General features: G+C 48.9%; 1 protein-coding gene across 1 annotated transcript in view; it reads left to right on the top strand.

Annotated features, from left to right (window-relative positions):
- Positions 1 to 22071, top strand: part of LOC115125281 (ceramide glucosyltransferase-like) — a 59840-nt gene that overhangs the window by 9758 nt on the left and 28011 nt on the right. The window contains exons 2-3 of the mRNA XM_065017163.1: positions 3343 to 3484; positions 21224 to 21326. Coding sequence (XP_064873235.1) covers positions 3343 to 3484; positions 21224 to 21326 — 245 coding nt within the window. The remainder of the gene's footprint in view (positions 1 to 3342; positions 3485 to 21223; positions 21327 to 22071) is intronic.

Raw genomic sequence — 22071 nt, 5'->3', positions numbered from 1 at the left:
TTGTGAGACATTGCAAGCCAAGTCAAGAAATTGCGAGATGCAGCATTGTATTACAAGATACAGCTTTTGATTGCCGATTAGATAGGCCATGGTTCTGACTGTCTGCATGTTGGCCGACCTGCCTGTGTTGTGTCCCCTCTCTTTTCGTCTCTCGCTAGGTCGCTATGAAGGATGCCAGTGTTTTGTGTTGCTCCGAAGTATGGCAACTAATCAGTCTCCTCCGTTTCAAAAATAATGAATCTTAGGAGCCCGATTCCTTGCAGAATCGAATGTTGACACTCAGAAATGGGAATCGCCGTGACAGGGGGTCGAGGAATAAATTATTTTGGAGTCGACTCCAGCACTATGTCATCGTCGTTAACAGCAAGAAAAACGGAAAGTAGGGATCGGCGATTATATCGATTCAAATGTTCGTTTTAGCGCAACGTTCCAAATGCCTTTTATAAACTGGATGGTTCTAGGCCTGAATGCTGATTGGCTGACAGCCGTGGTATACCGTATACCACAGGTATGACGAAACATGTATTTTTACTGCTCTAATTACGTTGGTAACCAGTTTATAACAGCAATAAGGCACCTTTGGTTTGTGGTATAATTGCCAATGTACCACGGCTAAGGTCTGTATCCAGGCACTCCGCATTGCGTCGTGCTTGAGAACATCCCTTATCCGTGGTATATTGGCCATATACCACAACCCCTCGTGCCTTTATTGCTTAAGTATAGCGCAAGAATCAAGGTTTTTATTGACATTTTTTAAAACATTTTTTAAGAGCGTTCTGTGTCTTTGGTGTCATCTCCTTCTGTGCACGGTGCACCTTCCCTCTCCACAGACGCCAAGCCCCTCCCTCTGTCGCTCACAACAACAACAACAGAAGACAAAAGATATCTTGTTCTCTGACAACGAGCAGATTCAACTCGCTATTTGAGGTTTGCTACAACAGAATCGGTCTTATGGACCCCGAAACATAGAAACACTATTTGACTGTAATAGAGGTCATATGGACCCCGAAACAACATAATGAGACACTATTTGACTGTAATAGGGGAGACCTTGACCTTTCTAATGATACCCTATTTATGCCTCAACTCCCAACATGTTGAACAGAGCAGACCCTACTAAAACGAGAAGACCAATGAACAGAGCAGACCCTACTAAAACGAGAGGACCAATGAACAGAGCAGACCCTACTAAAACGAGAGGACCAATGAACAGAGCAGACCCTACTAAAACGAGAAGACCAATGAACAGAGCAGACCCTACTAAAACGAGAGGACCAATGAACAGAGCAGACCCTACTAAAACGAGAAGACCAATGAACAGAGCAGACCCTACTAAAGACGAGAGGACCAATGAACAGAGCAGACCCTACTAAAACGAGAAGACCAATGAACAGAGCAGACCCTACTAAAACGAGAAGACCAATGAACAGAGCAGACCCTACTAAAACGAGAAGACCAATGAACAGAGCAGACCCTTTATGTGCTTCCTGTCTCGTCTGCGTTTCCTTTCATACATGTTCAGTGAGCATAAAAATACACTTTTTTTTAAATAAAGAATTGGCTTCTCATTCTGAGAAAGAAGCATCCGATCCAGGTAGGCCACTTGATCTCGACATGTAAACAAAGTCAACAGGCTTGTTGTTAAAACATTTGGCTGGACTTTAAATATGAAGTTTAGCTGGCTACTCGCTAGCATGTGGGACTTGTGCTTGAGAGATTGTTCATGAGGCCTTGTTAATGATCTACACTGCCTGCTACCAGAAGTTGGTCTTTCAAATCAAAGTTTATTTGTCACATGCGCCGAATACAACAGGTAGAGAGATAAAAGAGAAATAAAAACATTTACAGAGAGCATACACAATATCAAATGTTAAACCCGTCTTGAGAATCCTTTCCCTTGTTATAACCAGTCCCAGTGCAGCCTGGTGAGTGGATACTATTGTGTGTCTTATCACTGCTTCACCTTACAGTGAAATGCTCACTTACAGGCTCTAACCAATAGTGCAAAAAAAAAAGGTATTAGGTGAACAATAGATGGGTAAAGAAATAAAACAACAGTAAAAAGACAGGCTATATACAGTAGAGAGGCTATATACAGTAGAGAGGCTATATACAGTAGAGAGGCTATATACAGTAGAGGGGCTATATACAGTAGAGAGGCTATATACAGTAGAGAGGCTATATACAGTAGAGAGGCTATATACAGTAGAGAGGCTATATACAGTAGAGAGGCAATACAGTAGAGAGGCTATATACAGTAGAGAGGCTATATACAGTAGAGGGGCTATATACAGTAGAGAGGCTATATACAGAGAGGCTATATACAGAGAGAGGCTATATACAGTAGAGAGGCTATATACAGTAGAGAGGCTATAACAGTAGAGAGGCTATATACAGTAGAGGGGCTATATACAGTAGAGAGGCTATATACAGTAGAGAGGCTATATACAGTAGAGAGGCTATATACAGTAGAGAGGCTATATACAGTAGAGGGGCTATATACAGTAGAGAGGCTATATACAGTAGAGGGGCTATATACAGTAGAGAGGCTATATACAGTAGAGGGGCTATATACAGTAGAGAGGCTATATACAGTAGAGAGGCTATATACAGTAGAGAGGCTATATACAGTAGCGAGGCTATATACAGTAGCGAGGCTATATACAGTAGAGAGGCTATATACAGTAGAGAGGCTATATACAGTAGAGAGGCTATATACAGTAGAGAGGCTATATACAGTAGCGAGTATTTATTAGTGGATGTGCGTACTGGTTAAATTGAACAAAAAGGTTGTTTTCGTAGTTCGACCTGAAAGCCAGATCACTGATTATTGCAACAACAACAACAGGTTCAACTATTTTGATAAAATAATTGTATTATTTCCCTGATTTCATAAACACTGAATTTATTAGGTCATTGCTGTTTGAAGTGTGGGGTATTTTTACCTTTTTTAAATTGTACAACAAAGCTTATTTATTTACATTTAAAAATATATATATATATTGATAGATATTATATATCTATCTCGTGAATCGCCGTTAAGTTTGAAAAAACAAATCTAAATATGATTTTTGTGGCCATTTCGCCCAGCCCTATTCGTGTGGTTGAGTCCGTTCTGTGGTAACAGAGACTCTTAACAGCGTGATTACACTTCGTTGCCTCTTGCTGAAACAAGCAACAAACAAGTCTTTGGTTGCCTAGGCCTTACCCCTACAATGCAGCAGCACACGCAGAAGTAGAAGTAACAGTTGTGCTTGTCTGTCTCTCCTATAGCCGACTCTGTCTCAGTAAGAAGAGCCCTGACAATAACGTTGTAATTGTGCTTGTCTGTCTCTCCTATAGCCGACTCTGTCTCAATAAGAAGAGCCGTGACAAGCAGCCCTACAGTAAGCTGGCGGGGGTCTCTCTACTGAAGCCTCTGAAAGGAGTAGACCCCAACCTCATCAATAACCTGGAGACCTTCTTTGAGCTCGACTACCCCACGGTACTACCTGTTCTATATGCTACATGTCTATACCCTATCCCTCCACGGTACTACCTGTTCTATATGCTACATGTCTATACCCTATCCCCCCACGGTACTACCTGTTCTATATGCTACATGTCTATGTCCTATACCCTATCCCTCCACGGTACTACCTGTTCTATATCCTACATGTCTATACCCTATACCCTATCCCCCCACGGTACTACCTGTTCTATATGCTACATGTCTATACCCTATACCCTATCCCCCCACGGTACTACCTGTTCTATATCCTACATGTCTATACCCTATCCCCCCACGGTACTACCTGTTCTATATGCTACATGTCTATACCCTATCCCCCACGGTACTACCTGTTCTATATGCTACATGTCTATACCCTATCCCCCCACGGTACTACCTGTTCTATATCGTACGTGTCTATCCCTCCACGGTACTACCTGTTCTATATGCTACATGTCTATACCCTATACCCTATCCCCCCACGGTACTACCAGTTCTATATCCTACATGTCTATACCCTATCCCCCCACGGTACTACCTGTTCTATATCCTACATGTCTATACCCTATCCCTCCACGGTACTACCTCTTCTATATCCTACATGTCTATACCCTATCCCCCCACGGTACTACCTGTTCTATATCCTACATGTCTATACCCTATCCCCCACGGTACTACCTGTTCTATATCGTACATGTCTATACCCTATCCCCCCACGGTACTACCTGTTCTATATGCTACATGTCTATACCCTATACCTCCACGGTACTACCTGTTCTATATCCTACATGTCTATACCCTAATTGGAACCTCTTCTATAGGCTTGAGCATAACTACCCCACGGTACGAACTGGAACAACACTGTTTGCAAAGAGTTCATTTCTCTCCCAGACGGTCTCGCCACAATGTTTCAGTGACTCTCTATCAGTCTGCTGTTAGAATGTTGCAGTGCAGTTAGACAGGGCAAAGTCGTGCATTGTAGGTTGCAGGCACAGCAAGCAAGTGCTACGTGCTGCTTCCTGTAGAACAAGTACTACGTGCTGCTTCCTGTAGAACAAGTACTACGTGCTGCTTCCTGTAGAACAAGTACTACGTGCTGCTTCCAGTAGAACAAGTACTACGTGCTGCTTCCTGTAGAACAAGTACTACGTGCTGCTTCCTGTAGAACAAGTACTACGTGCTGCTTTCTGTAGAACAAGTACTACGTGCTGCTTCCTGTAGAACAAGTACTACGTGCTGCTTCCTCTAGAACAAGTACTACGTGCTGCTTCCTGTAGAACAAGTACTACGTGCTGCTTCCTGTAGAACAAGTACTACGTGCTGCTTCCTGTAGCTACAAGTGCTGAGGCCCGTTAACCAGACCAGGGTAATAACATGGCAGCTGTCAGTATGAGGCCCGTTAACCAGACCAGGGTAATAACATGGCAGCTGTCAGTATGAGGCCCGTTAACCAGACCGGGGTAATAACATGGCAGCTGTCAGTATGAGGCCCGTTAACCAGACCGGGGTAATAACATGGCAGCTGTCAGTATGAGGCCCGTTAACCAGACCGGGGTAATAACATGGCAGCTGTCAGTATGAGGCCCGTTAACCAGACCAGTGTAATAACATGGCAGCTGTCAGTATGAGGCCCGTTAACCAGACCGGGGTAATAACATGGCAGCTGTCAGTATGAGGCCCGTTAACCAGACCAGGGTAATAACATGGCAGCTGTCATGAGGCCCGTTAACCAGACCAGGGTAATAACATGGCAGCTGTCAGTATGAGGCCCGTTAACCAGACCAGGGTAATAACATGGCAGCTGTCAGTATGAGGCCCGTTAACCAGACCAGGGTAATAACATGGCAGCTGTCAGTATGAGGCCCGTTAACCAGACCAGGGTAATAACATGGCAGCTGTCAGTATGAGGCCCGTTAACCAGACCAGGGTAATAACATGGCAGCTGTCAGTATGAGGCCCGTTAACCAGACCAGGGTAATAACATGGCAGCTGTCAGTATGAGGCCCGTTAACCAGACCAGGGTAATAACATGGCAGTATGAGGCCCGTTAACCAGACCAGGGTAATAACATGGCAGCTGTCAGTATGAGGCCCGTTAACCAGACCAGGGTAATAACATGGCAGCTGTCAGTATGAGGCCAGACCAGTTAACATGGCAGACCAACCAGACCAGGGTAATAACATGGCAGCTGTCAGTATGAGGCCCGTTAACCAGACCAGGGTAATAACATGGCAGCTGTCAGTATGAGGCCCGTTAACCAGACCAGGGTAATAACATGGCAGCTGTCAGTATGAGGCCCGTTAACCAGACCAGGGTAATAACATGGCAGCTGTCAGTATGAGGCCCGTTAACCAGACCAGGGTAATAACATGGCAGCTGTCAGTATGAGGCCCGTTAACCAGACCAGGGTAATAACATGGCAGCTGTCAGTATGAGGCCCGTTAACCAGACCAGGGTAATAACATGGCAGTGTCAGTATGAGGCCCGTTAACCAGACCAGGGTAATAACATGGCAGCTGTCAGTATGAGGCCCCGTTAACCAGACCAGGGTAATAACATGGCAGCTGTCAGTATGAGGCCCGTTAACCAGACCAGGGTAATAACATGGCAGCTGTCAGTATGAGGCCCGTTAACCAGACCAGGGTAATAACATGGCAGCTGTCAGTATGAGGCCCGTTAACCAGACCAGGGTAATAACATGGCAGCTGTCAGTATGAGGCCCGTTAACCAGACCAGGGTAATAACATGGCAGCTGTCAGTATGAGGCCCGTTAACCAGACCAGGGTAATAACATGGCAGCTGTCAGTATGAGGCCCGTTAACCAGACCAGGGTAATAACATGGCAGCTGTCAGTATGAGGCCCGTTAACCAGACCAGGGTAATAACATGGCAGCTGTCAGGCATGAGGCCCGTTAACCAGACCAGGGTAATAACATGGCAGCTGTCAGTATGAGGCCTGTTAACCAGACCAGGGTAATAACATGGCAGCTGTCAGTATGAGGCCCGTTAACCAGACCAGGGTAATAACATGGCAGCTGTCAGTATGAGGCCCGTTAACCAGACCAGGGTAATAACATGGCAGCTGTCAGTATGAGGCCCGTTAACCAGACCAGGGTAATAACATGGCAGCTGTCAGTATGAGGCCCGTTAACCAGACCAGGGTAATAACATGGCAGCTGTCAGTAGAGGCCCGTCAGACCAGGGTAATAACATGGCAGCTGTCAGTATGAGGCCCGTATGAGGCCCGTTAACCAGACCAGGGTAATAACATGGCAGTATGAGGCCCGTTAACCAGACCAGGGTAATAACATGGCAGCTGTCAGTATGAGGCCCGTTAACCAGACCAGGGTAATAACATGGCAGCTGTCAGTATGAGGCCCGTTAACCAGACCAGGGTAATAACATGGCAGCTGTCAGTATGAGGCCCGTTAACCAGACCAGGGTAATAACAGACAGCTGTCAGTATGAGGCCCGTTAACCAGACCAGGGTAATAACATGGCAGCTGTCAGTATGAGGCCCGTTAACCAGACCAGGGTAATAACATGGCAGCTGTCAGTATGAGGCCCGTTAACCAGACCAGGGTAATAACATGGCAGCTGTCAGTATGAGGCCCGTTAACCAGACCAGGGTAATAACATGGCAGCTGTCAGTATGAGGCCCGTTAACCAGACCAGGGTAATAACATGGCAGCTGTCAGTATGAGGCCCGTTAACCAGACCAGGGTATAACATGGCAGCTGTCAATGAGGCCCGTTAACCAGACCAGGGTAATAACATGGCAGCTGTCAGTATTAACCAGACCAGGGTAATAACATGGCAGCTGTCAGTATGAGGCCCGTTAACCAGACCAGGGTAATAACATGGCAGCTGTCAGTATGAGGCCCGTTAACCAGACCAGGGTAATAACATGGCAGCTGACCAGGGTCAGTATGAGGCCCGTTAACCAGACCAGGGTAATAACATGGCAGCTGTCAGTATGAGGCCTGTTAACCAGACCAGGGTAATAACATGGCAGCTGTCAGTATGAGGCCCGTTAACCAGACCAGGGTAATAACATGGCAGCTGTCAGTATGAGGCCCGTTAACCAGACCAGGGTAATAACATGGCAGCTGTCAATATGAGGCCCGTTAACCAGACCAGGGTAATAACATGGCAGCTGTCAGTATGAGGCCCGTTAACCAGACCAGGGTAATAACATGGCAGCTGTCAGTATGAGGCCCGTTAACCAGACCAGGGTAATAACATGGCAGCTGTCAGTATGAGGCCCGTTAACCAGACCAGGGTAATAACATGGCAGCTGCAGTATGAGGCCCGTTAACCAGACCAGGGTAATAACATGGCAGCTGTCAGTATGAGGCCCGTTAACCAGACCAGGGTAATAACATGGCAGCTGTCAGTATATGAACCAGACCAGGGTAATAACCCTGTTAACCAGACCAGGGTAATAACATGGCAGCTGTCAGTATGAGGCCCGTTAACCAGACCAGGGTAATAACATGGCAGCTGTCAGTATGAGGCCAGACCGGGGTTAACCAGACCAACCAGACCAGGGTAATAACATGGCAGTATGAGGCCCGTTAACCAGACCAGGGTAATAACATGGCAGTATGAGGCCCGTTAACCAGACCAGGGTAATAACATGGCAGCTGTCAGTATGAGGCCCGTTAACCAGACCAGGGTAATAACATGGCAGCTGTCAGTATGAGGCCCGTTAACCAGACCAGGGTATTAACATGGCAGCTGTCAATATTAACCAGACCAGGGTAATAACATGGCAGTATGAGGCCCGTTAACCAGACCGGGGTAATAACATAGCAGCTGTCAGTATGAGGCCCGTTAACCAGACCAGGGTAATAACATGGCAGCTGTCAGTATGAGGCCCGTTAACAAGACCAGGGTAATAACATGGCAGCTGTCAGTATGAGGCCCGTTAACCAGACCAGGGTAATAACATGGCAGCTGTCAGTATGAGGCCCGTTAACCAGACCGGGGTAATAACATGGCAGCTGTCAGTATGAGGCCCGTTAACCAGACCAGGGTAATAACATGGCAGCTGTCAGTATGAGGCCCGTTAACCAGACCAGGGTAATAACATGGCAGCTGTCAGTATGAGGCCCGTTAACCAGACCAGGGTAATAACATGGCAGCTGTCAGTATGAGGCCCGTTAACCAGACCAGGGTAATAACATGGCAGTATGAGGCCCGTTAACCAGACCAGGGTAATAACATGGCAGCTGTCAGTATGAGGCCCGTTAACCAGACCAGGGTAATAACATGGCAGCTGTCATGTATATTAACCAGACCAGGGTAATAACATGGCAGCTGTCAATGAGGCCCGTTAACCAGACCAGGGTAATAACATGGCAGCTGTCAGTATGAGGCCCGTTAACCAGACCAGGGTAATAACATGGCAGCTGTCAGTATGAGGCCCGTTAACCAGACCAGGGTAATAACATGGCAGCTGTCAGTATGAGGCCCGTTAACCAGACCAGGGTAATAACATGGCAGCTGTCAGTATGGCCCGTTAACCAGACCAGGGTAATAACATGGCAGCTGTCAGTATGAGGCCCGTTAACCAGACCAGGGTAATAACATGGCAGCTGTCAGTATGAGGCCCGTTAACCAGACCAGGGTAATAACATGGCAGCTGTCAGTATGAGGCCCGTTAACCAGCTGTCAGTATGAGGCCCGTTAACCAGACCAGGGTAATAACATGGCAGCTGTCAGTATGAGGCCCGTTAACCAGACCAGGGTAATAACATGGCAGCTGTCAGTATGAGGCCCGTTAACCAGACCAGAATAACATGGCAGCTAAGGCCCGTTAACCAGACCAGGGTAATAACATGGCAGCTGTCAGTATGAGGCCTTAACCAGACCAGGGTAATAACATGGCAGCTGTCAGTATGAGGCCCGTTAACCAGACCAGGGTAACAACATGGCAGCTGTCAGTATGAGGCCCGTTAACCAGACCAGGGTAATAACATGGCAGTATGAGGCCCGTTAACCAGACCAGGGTAATAACATGGCAGCTGTCAGTATGAGGCCCGTTAACCAGACCAGGGTAATAACATGGCAGCTGTCAGTATGAGGCCCGTTAACCAGACCAGGGTAATAACATGGCAGCTGTCAGTATGAGGCCCGTTAACCAGACCAGGGTAATAACATGGCAGTATGAGGCCCGTTAACCAGACCAGGGTAATAACATGGCAGCTGTCAGTATGAGGCCCGTTAACCAGACCAGGGTAATAACATGGCAGCTGTCAGTATGAGGCCTGTTAACCAGACCAGGGTAATAACATGGCAGCTGTCAGTATGAGGCCCGACCAGGGTTAACAGACCAGGGTAATAACCATGGCAATAACTGTCAGTATGAGGCCCGTTAACCAGACCAGGGTAATAACATGGCAGCTGTCAGTATGAGGCCCGTTAACCAGACCAGGGTAATAACATGGCAGCTGTCAGTATGAGGCCCGTTAACCAGACCAGGGTAATAACATGGCAGTGTCAATGAGGCCCGTTAACCAGACCAGGGTAATAACATGGCAGCTGTCAGTATGAGGCCCGTTAACCAGACCAGGGTAATAACATGGCAGCTGTCAGTATGAGGCCTGTTAACCAGACCAGGGTAATAACATGGCAGCTGTCAGTATGAGGCCCGTTAACCAGACCAGGGTAATAACATGGCAGCTGTCAGTATGAGGCCCGTTAACCAGACCAGGGTAATAACATGGCAGCTGTCAGTATGAGGCCCGTTAACCAGACCAGGGTAATAACATGGCAGCTGTCAGTATGAGGCCCGTTAACCAGACCAGGGTAATAACATGGCAGCTGTCAGTATGAGGCCCGTTAACCAGACCAGGGTAATAACATGGCAGCTGTCAGTGAGGCCCGTTAACCAGACCAGGGTAATAACATGGCAGCTGTCAGTATGAGGCCGTTAACCAGACCAGGGTAATAACATGGCAGCTGTCAGTATGAGGCCTGTTAACCAGACCAGGGTAATAACATGGCAGCTGTCAGTATGAGGCCCGTTAACCAGACCAGGGTAATAACGTGGCAGTTTGAGGCCCGTTAACCAGACCAGGGTAATAACATGGCAGCTGTCAGTATGAGGCCCGTTAACCAGACCAGGGTAATAACATGGCAGCTGTCAGACCAGGGTAATAACATGGCAGTGTGAACCAGACCGAGGGTAATAACATGGCAGCTGTCAATATGAGGCCCGTTAACCAGACCAGGGTAATAACATGGCAGCTGTCAGTATGAGGCCCGTTAACCAGACCAGGGTAATAACATGGCAGCTGTCAGTATGAGGCCTGTTAACCAGACCAGGGTAATAACATGGCAGCTGTCAGTATGAGGCCCGTTAACCAGACCAGGGTAATAACATGGCAGCTGTCAGTATGAGGCCCGTTAACCAGACCAGGGTAATAACATGGCAGCTGTCAGTATGAGGCCCGTTAACCAGACCAGGGTAATAACATGGCAGCTGTCAATATGAGGCCCGTTAACCAGACCAGGGTAATAACATGGCAGCTGTCAGTATGAGGCCCGTTAACCAGACCAGGGTAATAACATGGCAGTATGAGGCCCGTTAACCAGACCAGGGTAATAACATGGCAGCTGTCAGTATGAGGCCCGTTAACCAGACCAGGGTAATAACATGGCAGCTGTCAGTATGAGGCCCGTTAACCAGACCAGGGTAATAACATGGCAGCTGTCAGTATGAGGCCCGTTAACCAGACCAGGGTAATAACATGGCAGCTGTCAGTATGAGGCCCGTTAACCAGACCAGGGTAATAACATGGCAGCTGTCAGTATGAGGCCCGTTAACCAGACCAGGGTAATAACATGGCAGCTGTCCAGACCAGGGTAATAACATGGCAGCTGTCAGAGGCCCGTTAACCAGACCAGGGTAATAACATGGCAGCTGTCAGTATGAGGCCCGTTAACCAGACCAGGGTAATAACATGGCAGCTGTCAGTATGAGGCCCGTTAACCAGACCAGGGTAATAACATGGCAGCATGGACCAGGGTAATAACATGTCAGTATGAGGCCCGTTAACCAGACCAGGGTAATAACATGGCAGCTGTCAGTATGAGGCCCGTTAACCAGACCAGGGTAATAACATGGCAGCTGTCAGTATGAGGCCTGTTAACCAGACCAGGGTAATAACATGGCAGCTGTCAGTATGAGGCCCGTTAACCAGACCAGGGTAATAACATGGCAGCTGTCAGTATAGGCCTGTGAGGCCCGTTAACCAGACCAGGGTAATAACATGGCAGCTGTCAGTATGAGGCCCGTTAACCAGACCAGGGTATAACATGGCAGCTGTCAATATGAGGCCCGTTAACCAGACCAGGGTAATAACATGGCAGCTGTCAGTATGAGGCCCGTTAACCAGACCAGGGTAATAACATTGCAGTATGAGGCCCGTTAACCAGACCAGGGTAATAACATGGCAGCTGTCAGTATGAGGCCCGTTAACCAGACCAGGGTAATAACATGGCAGCTGTCAGTATGAGGCCCGTTAACCAGACCAGGGTAATAACATGGCAGCTGTCAGTATGAGGCCCGTTAACCAGACCAGTGTAATAACATGGCAGCTGTCAGTATGAGGCCCGTTAACCAGACCGGGGTAATAACATGGCAGCTGTCAGTATGAGGCCCGTTAACCAGACCAGGGTAATAACATGGCAGTATGAGGCCCGTTAACCAGACCAGGGTAATAACATGGCAGTATGAGGCCCGTTAACCAGACCAGGGTAATAACATGGCAGCTGTCAGTATGAGGCCCGTTAACCAGACCAGGGTAATAACATGGCAGCTGTCAGTATGAGGCCCGTTAACCAGACCAGGGTATTAACATGGCAGCTGTCAATATTAACCAGACCAGGGTAATAACATGGCAGTATGAGGCCCGTTAACCAGACCGGGGTAATAACATAGCAGCTGTCAGTATGAGGCCCGTTAACCAGACCAGGGTAATAACATGGCAGCTGTCATTATGAGGCCCGTTAACAAGACCAGGGTAATAACATGGCAGCTGTCAGTATGAGGCCCGTTAACCAGACCAGGGTAATAACATGGCAGCTGTCAGTATGAGGCCCGTTAACCAGACCGGGGTAATAACATGGCAGCTGTCAGTATGAGGCCCGTTAACCAGACCGGGGTAATAACATGGCAGCTGTCAGTATGAGGCCCGTTAACCAGACCAGGGTAATAACATGGCAGTATGAGGCCCGTTAACCAGACCAGGGTAATAACATGGCAGCTGTCAGTATGAGGCCCGTTAACCAGACCAGGGTAATAACATGGCAGTATGAGGCCCGTTAACCAGACCAGGGTAATAACATGGCAGCTGTCAGTATGAGGCCCGTTAACCAGACCAGGGTATTAACATGGCAGCTGTCAATATTAACCAGACCAGGGTAATAACATGGCAGTATGAGGCCCGTTAACCAGACCAGGGTAATAACATGGCAGCTGTCAGTATGAGGCCCGTTAACCAGACCAGGGTAATAACATGGCAGCTGTCAGTATGAGGCCCGTTAACCAGACCAGGGTAATAACATGGCAGCTGTCAGTATGAGGCCCCAGACCAGGGTAATAACAAGACCAGGGTAATAACATGGCAGCTGTCAGTATGAGGCCCGTTAACCAGACCAGGGTAATAACATGGCAGCTGTCAGTATGAGGCCCGTTAACCAGACCAGGGTAATAACATGGCAGCTGTCAGTATGAGGCCCGTTAACCAGACCAGGGTAATAACATGGCAGCTGTCAGTATGAGGCCTGTTAACCAGACCAGGGTAATAACATGGCAGCTGTCAGTATGAGGCCCGTTAACCAGACCAGGGTAATAACGTGGCAGTTTGAGGCCCGTTAACCAGACCAGGGTAATAACATGGCAGCTGTCAGTATGAGGCCCGTTAACCAGACCAGGGTAATAACATGGCAGCTGTCAATATGAGGCCCGTTAACCAGACCAGGGTAATAACATGGCAGCTGTCAGTATGAGGCCCGTTAACCAGACCAGGGTATAACATGGCAGCTGTCAATATGAGGCCCGTTAACCAGACCAGGGTAATAACTGTCAGTGGGCCCGTTAACCAAACCAGGGTAATAACATTGCAGCTGTCAGTATGAGGCCCGTTAACCAGACCAGGGTAATAACATGGCAGCTGTCAGTATGAGGCCCGTTAACCAGACCAGGGTAATAACATGGCAGTATGAGGCCCGTTAACCAGACCAGGGTAATAACATGGCAGCTGTCAATGTGAGGCCCGTTAACCAGACCAGGGTAATAACATGGCAGCTGTCAGTATGAGGCCCGTTAACCAGACCAGGGTAATAACATGGCAGCTGTCAGTATGAGGCCCGTTAACCAGACCAGGGTAATAACATGGCAGCTGTCAGTATGAGGCCCGTTAACCAGACCAGGGTAATAACATGGCAGCTGACCAGGGGTCATGTATGAGGCCCGTTAACCAGACCAGGGTAATAACATGGCAGTATGAGGCCCGTTAACCAGACCAGGGTAATAACATGGCAGCTGTCAGTATGAGGCCCGTTAACCAGACCAGGGTAATAACATGGCAGTATGAGGCCCGTTAACCAGACCGGGGTAATAACATGGCAGCTGTCAGTATGAGGCCCGTTAACCAGACCAAGGTATTAACATGGCAGCTGTCAATATGAGGCCCGTTAACCAGACCGGGGTAATAACATGGCAGCTGTCAATATGAGGCCCGTTAACCAGACCAGGGTAATAACATGGCAGCTGTCAGTATGAGGCCCGTTAACCAGACCAGGGTAATAACATGGCAGCTGTCAGTATGAGGCCCGTTAACCAGACCAGGGTAATAACATGGCAGCTGTCAGTATGAGGCCCGTTAACCAGACCAGGGTAATAACATGGCAGCTATCAGTATGAGGCCCGTTAACCAGACCAGGGTAATAACATGGCAGCTGTCAGTATGAGGCCCGTTAACCAGACCAGGGTAATAACATGGCAGCTGTCAGTATGAGGCCCGTTAACCAGACCAGGGTAATAACATGGCAGCTGTCAGTATGAGGCCCGTTAACCAGACCAGGGTAATAACATGGCAGCTGTCAGTATGAGGCCCGTTAACCAGACCAGGGTAATAACATGGCAGCTATCAGTATGAGGCCCGTTAACCAGACCAGGGTAATAACATGGCAGCTGTCAGTATGAGGCCCGTTAACCAGACCAGGGTAATAACATGGCAGCTGTCAGTATGAGGCCCGTTAACCAGACCAGGGTAATAACATGGCAGCTGTCAATATGAGGCCCGTTAACCAGACCAGGGTAATAACATGGCAGCTGTCAGTATGAGGCCCGTTAACCAGACCGGGGTAATAACATGCCAGCTGTCAGTATGAGGCCCGTTAACCAGACCGGGGTAATAACATGGCAGCTGTCAGTATGAGGCCCGTTAACCAGACCAGGGTAATAACATGGCAGCTGTCAGTATGAGGCCCGTTAACCAGACCAGGGTAATAACATGGCAGCTGTCAGTATGAGGCCCGTTAACCAGACCAGGGTAATAACATGGCAGCTGTCAATATGAGGCCCGTTAACCAGACCAGGGTAATAACATGGCAGCTGTCAGTATGAGGCCCGTTAACCAGACCAGGGTAATAACATGGCAGTATGAGGCCCGTTAACCAGACCAGGGTAATAACATGGCAGCTGTCAGTATGAGGCCCGTTAACCAGACCAGGGTAATAACATGGCAGCTGTCAATATGAGGCCCGTTAACCAGACCAGGGTAATAACATGGCAGCTGTCAGTATGAGGCCCGTTAACCAGACCAGGGTAATAACATGGCAGCTATCAGTATGAGGCCCGTTAACCAGACCAGGGTAATAACATGGCAGCTGTCAGTATGAGGCCCGTTAACCAGACCAGGGTAATAACATGGCAGCTGTCAGTATGAGGCCCGTTAACCAGACCAGGGTAATAACATGGCAGCTGTCAGTATGAGGCCCGTTAACCAGACCAGGGTAATAACATGGCAGCTGTCAGTATGAGGCCCGTTAACCAGACCGGGGTAATAACATGCCAGCTGTCAGTATGAGGCCCGTTAACCAGACCGGGGTAATAACATGGCACCTGTCAGTATGAGGCCCGTTAACCAGACCAGGGTAATAACATGGCAGTATGAGGACCGTTAACCACACCAGGGTAATAACATGGCAGGGTAATAGGCAGGCCCGTTAACCAGACCAGGGTAATAACATGGCAGCTGTCAGTATGAGGCCCGTTAACCAGACCAGGGTAATAACATGGCAGTATGAGGCCCGTTAACCAGACCAGGGTAATAACATGGCAGCTGGCAGTATGAGGCCCGTTAACCAGACCAGGGTAATAACATGGCAGCTGTCAGTATGAGGCCCGTTAACCAGACCAGGGTAATAACATGGCAGCTGTCAGTATGAGGCCCGTTAACCAGACCAGGGTAATAACATGGCAGTATGAGGCCCGTTAACCAGACCAGGGTAATAACATGGCAGCTGTCAGTATGAGGCCCGTTAACCAGACCAGGGTAATAACATGGCAGCTGTCAGTATGAGGCCCGTTAACAAGACCAGGGTAATAACATGGCAGTATGAGGCCCGTTAACCAGACCAGGGTAATAACATGGCAGCTGTCAGTATGAGGCCCGTTAACCGGACCAGGGTAATAACATGGCAGCTGTCAGTATGAGGCCCGTTAACCAGACCAGGGTAATAACATGGCAGCTGTCAGTATGAGGCCTGTTAACCAGACCAGGGTAATAACATGGCAGCTGTCAGTATGAGGCCCGTTAACCAGACCAGGGTAATAACATGGCAGCTGTCAGTATGAGGCCCGTTAACCAGACCAGGGTAATAACATGGCAGCTTTCAGTATGAGGCCCGTTAACCAGACCAGGGTAATAACATGGCAGCTGTCAGTATGAGGCCCGTTAACCAGACCAGGGTAATAACATGGCAGCTGTCAGTATGAGGCCCGTTAACCAGACCAGGGTAATAACATGGCAGGCCCGTTAACCAGACCAGGGTAATAACATGGCAGCTGTCAGTATGAGGCCCGTTAACCAGACCAAGGTATTAACATGGCAGCTGTCAATATGAGGCCCGTTAACCAGACCGGGGTAATAACATGGCAGCTGTCAATATGAGGCCCGTTAACCAGACCAGGGTAATAACATGGCAGCTATCAGTATGAGGCCCGTTAACCAGACCAGGGTAATAACATGGCAGCTGTCAGTATGAGGCCCGTTAACCAGACCAGGGTAATAACATGGCAGCTGTCAGTATGAGGCCCGTTAACCAGACCAGGGTAATAACATGGCAGCTGTCAATATGAGGCCCGTTAACCAGACCAGGGTAATAACATGGCAGCTGTCAGTATGAGGCCCGTTAACCAGACCGGGGTAATAACATGCCAGCTGTCAGTATGAGGCCTGTTAACCAGACCAGGGTAATAACATGGCAGTATGAGGACCGTTAACCACACCAGGGTAATAACATGGCAGGCCCGTTAACCAGACCAGGGTAATAACATGGCAGCTGTCAGTATGAGGCCCGTTAACCAGACCAGGGTAATAACATGGCAGTATGAGGCCCGTTAACCAGACCAGGGTAATAACATGGCAGCTGGCAGTATGAGGCCCGTTAACCAGACCAGGGTAATAACATGGCAGCTGTCAGTATGAGGCCCGTTAACCAGACCAGGGTAATAACATGGCAGCTGTCAGTATGAGGCCCGTTAACCAGACCAGGGTAATAACATGGCAGTATGAGGCCCGTTAACCAGACCAGGGTAATAACATGGCAGCTGTCAGTATGAGGCCCGTTAACCAGACCAGGGTAATAACATGGCAGCTGTCAGTATGAGGCCCGTTAACAAGACCAGGGTAATAACATGGCAGTATGAGGCCCGTTAACCAGACCAGGGTAATAACATGGCAGCTGTCAGTATGAGGCCCGTTAACCGGACCAGGGTAATAACATGGCAGCTGTCAGTATGAGGCCCGTTAACCAGACCAGGGTAATAACATGGCAGCTGTCAGTATGAGGCCTGTTAACCAGACCAGGGTAATAACATGGCAGCTGTCAGTATGAGGCCCGTTAACCAGACCAGGGTAATAACATGGCAGCTGTCAGTATGAGGCCCGTTAACCAGACCAGGGTAATAACATGGCAGCTTTCAGTATGAGGCCCGTTAACCAGACCAGGGTAATAACATGGCAGCTGTCAGTATGAGGCCCGTTAACCAGACCAGGGTAATAACATGGCAGCTGTCAGTATGAGGCCCGTTAACCAGACCAGGGTAATAACATGGCAGGCCCGTTAACCAGACCAGGGTAATAACATGGCAGCTGTCAATATGAGGCCTGTTAACCAGACCGGGGTAATAACATGGCAGCTGTCAATATGAGGCCCGTTAACCAGACCAGGGTAATAACATGGCAGCTGTCAGTATGAGGCCCGTTAACCAGACCAGGGTAATAACATGGCAGCTGTCAGTATGAGGCCAGTTAACCAAACCGGGGTAATAACATGGCAGCTGTCAGTATGAGGCCCGTTAACCAGACCAGGGTAATAACATGGCAGTATGAGGCCCGTTAACCAGACCAGGGTAATAACATGGCAGTATGAGGCCCGTTAACCAGACCAGGGTAATAACATGGCAGCTGTCAATATGAGGCCCGTTAACCAGACCAGGGTAATAACATGGCAGCTGTCAGTATGAGGCCCGTTAACCAGACCAGGGTAATAACATGGCAGCTGTCAGTATGAGGCCCGTTAACCAGACCAGGGTAATAACATGGCAGCTGTCAGTATGAGGCCCGTTAACCAGACCGGGGTAATAACATGGCAGCTGTCAGTATGAGGCCCGTTAACCAGACCAGGGTAATAACATGGCAGTATGAGGCCCGTTAACCAGACCAGGGTAATAACATGGCAGCTGTCAGTATGAGGCCCGTTAACCAGACCAGGGTAATAACATGGCAGTATGAGGCCCGTTAACCAGACCGGGGTAATAACATGGCAGCTGTCAGTATGAGGCCCGTTAACCAGACCAAGGTATTAACATGGCAGCTGTCAATATGAGGCCCGTTAACCAGACCGGGGTAATAACATGGCAGCTGTCAATATGAGGCCCGTTAACCAGACCAGGGTAATAACATGGCAGCTGTCAGTATGAGGCCCGTTAACCAGACCAGGGTAATAACATGGCAGCTGTCAGTATGAGGCCCGTTAACCAGACCAGGGTAATAACATGGCAGCTGTCAATATGAGGCCCGTTAACCAGACCAGGGTAATAACATGGCAGCTGTCAGTATGAGGCCCGTTAACCAGACCAGGGTAATAACATGGCAGTATGAGGCCCGTTAACCAGACCGGGGTAATAACATGGCAGCTGTCAGTATGAGGCCCGTTAACCAGACCAAGGTATTAACATGGCAGCTGTCAATATGAGGCCCGTTAACCAGACCGGGGTAATAACGTGGCAGCTGTCAATATGAGGCCCGTTAACCAGACCAGGGTAATAACATGGCAGCTATCAGTATGAGGCCCGTTAACCAGACCAGGGTAATAACATGGCAGCTGTCAGTATGAGGCCCGTTAACCAGACCAGGGTAATAACATGGCAGCTGTCAGTATGAGGCCCGTTAACCAGACCAGGGTAATAACATGGCAGCTGTCAATATGAGGCCCGTTAACCAGACCAGGGTAATAACATGGCAGCTGTCAGTATGAGGCCCGTTAACCAGACCGGGGTAATAACATGCCAGCTGTCAGTATGAGGCCCGTTAACCAGACCGGGGTAATAACATGGCACCTGTCAGTATGAGGCCCGTTAACCAGACCAGGGTAATAACATGGCAGTATGAGGCCCGTTAACCACACCAGGGTAATAACATGGCAGGCCCGTTAACCAGACCAGGGTAATAACATGGCAGCTGTCAGTATGAGGCCCGTTAACCAGACCAGGGTAATAACATGGCAGTATGAGGCCCGTTAACCAGACCAGGGTAATAACATGGCAGCTGGCAGTATGAGGCCCGTTAACCAGACCAGGGTAATAACATGGCAGCTGTCAGTATGAGGCCCGTTAACCAGACCAGGGTAATAACATGGCAGCTGTCAGTATGAGGCCCGTTAACCAGACCAGGGTAATAACATGGCAGGCCCGTTAACCAGACCAGGGTAATAACATGGCAGCTGTCAATATGAGGCCCGTTAACCAAACCAGGGTAATAACATGGCAGCTGTCAGTATGAGGCCCGTTAACCAGACCAGGGTAATAACATGGCAGCTGTCAGAATGAGGCCCGTTAACCAGACCAGGGTAATAACATGGCAGCTGTCAGAATGAGGCCCGTTAACCAGACCATGGTAATAACATGGCAGCTGTCAGTATGAGGCCCGTTAACCAGACCAGGGTAATAACATGGCAGCTGTCAGTATGAGGCCCGTTAACCAGACCGGGGTAATAACATGGCAGCTGTCAGTATGAGGCCCGTTAACCAGACCAGGGTAATAACATGGCAGCTGTCAGTATGAGGCCCGTTAACCAGACCAGGGTAATAACATGGCAGTATGAGGCCCGTTAACCAGACCAGGGTAATAACATGGCAGCTGTCAGTATGAGGCCCGTTAACCAGACCAGGGTAATAACATGGCAGTATGAGGCCCGTTAACCAGACCAGGGTAATAACATGGCAGCTGTCAGTATGAGGCCCGTTAACCAGACCGGGGTAATAACATGGCAGTATGAGGCCCGTTAACCAGACCAGGGTAATAACATGGCAGCTGTCAGTATGAGGCCCGTTAACCAGACCGGGGTAATAACATGGCAGTATGAGGCCCGTTAACCAGACCAGGGTAATAACATGGCAGCTGTCGGTATGAGGCTCAAACCCTTGGCTGTAGTGTTACCTCAGGACTGATGCAGTGCCTTAGTCCGCTGCTTCACTCTGTGATTTCAACGACTCAGACCGGTGTCCCGCGGCGGCTCAGACCGGTGTCCCGCGGCGGCTCAGACCGGTGTCCCGCGGCGGCTCAGACCGGTGTCCCGAGGCGGCTCAGACCGGTGTCCCGCGGCAAACTCCTCCTGTGTGATTTGTGCTCCTTAAGCCTCCGTTCGAGTCCTTGATCCCTCTTAAGATGTCTCTGTTAAAGGTTGTCCGTGACTTATTGTCTCTACAGTATTGGAGTGATGTTTCTGTCTCTCTCTGTGTTTCTCTTATTTTACATTTTTTTAAAATTATTTTGTGGTATCCAATTGGTGCGGGCTCGGGAGAGGCGAAGGTCGAAAGCTATGCGTCCTCCGAAACACAACCCAACCAAGCCGCACTGCTTCTTGACACAATGCCCATTCAACCCGGAACATGCCGCACCAATGTGTCAGCGTGCACTGCGCCTGGCCCGCCACAGGAGTCGCTAGTGCACGATGGGACAAGGAACATCCCTGCCGTCCAAACTCTCCCCTAACCCGGTTACCGCTGGGCCAATTGTGCGTCGCCCCATGGACCTCCCGTTCGCGGCCGGCTGCGACAGAGCCTGGGCTTGAACCCAGAATCTCTGGTGGCACAGCTAGCGTATAGTGTGTGTGTGTGTGTAGACCACTGCGCCACCCGGGAGGCCCTGTCTGTGTTTCTCTCTACAGTATTTGACTAATGTTTCTCTCTGTCTGTGTTTCTCTCCCCAGTATGAGATCCTGTTATGTGTGCAGGACTATGACGACCCAGCCGTTGATGTGTGTAAAAAGCTCCTGGGCAAATATCCCAACGTAGATGCCAGGTTGTTTATAGGTAAGAGCTTGACTTGATGTATTATTAGAACAAAATGTTCATTAATATTTCTGACATTTCTACAATCTGTCTAATAAATATGTTTGTGTGTAGTATTGAAGTGGGGAACTCGCTGGTATTAACAGTTTTATACACTGCATCCAAGGCATACTAGTATATATATATATATCTATATATATACCCCTTCAACCTCTGCAGCAATGCTGGCAGCACTCATACGTCTATTTCTCAAAGACAACTTCTGGATATGACGCTGAGCACGTGCACTCAACTTCTTTGGTCGACCACGGCGAGGCCTGTTCTGAGTGGAACCTGTCCAGTTAAACCGCTGTATGTTCTTGGCCACCGTGCTGTAGCTCAGTTTCAGGCTCTTGGCAATAGTCCTCTTATAGCCCAGGCCATCTTTATGGAGAGCAACAATTCTTTATTTCAGATCCTCAGGGAGTTCTTTGCCTTGAGGTGCCATGTTGAACTTCCAGTGACCAGTCAGTTTGAGGGAGTGTGAGAGCGATGACACCAAATTTAACACACCTGCTCCCCATTCACACCTGAGACCTTGTAACACTAACGAGTCACATGACACCGGGGAGGGAAAATGGCTAATTGGGCCCAATTTGGACATTTCCACTTAGGGGTGTACTCACTTTTGTTGCCAGCGGTTTCGACATTAATGGCTGTGTGTTGAGTTATGTTGAGGGGACAGCAAATTTACACTGTTATACAAGCTGTACACTCACTACTTTAC

Source organism: Oncorhynchus nerka, linkage group LG4 (genome assembly GCF_034236695.1).
Source record: "Oncorhynchus nerka isolate Pitt River linkage group LG4, Oner_Uvic_2.0, whole genome shotgun sequence".
NCBI classification, from domain to species: domain Eukaryota; kingdom Metazoa; phylum Chordata; class Actinopteri; order Salmoniformes; family Salmonidae; genus Oncorhynchus; species Oncorhynchus nerka.
Note: the sequence above shows the minus strand (reverse complement) of the source record. Positions and strands in the feature narration are given on the sequence as shown.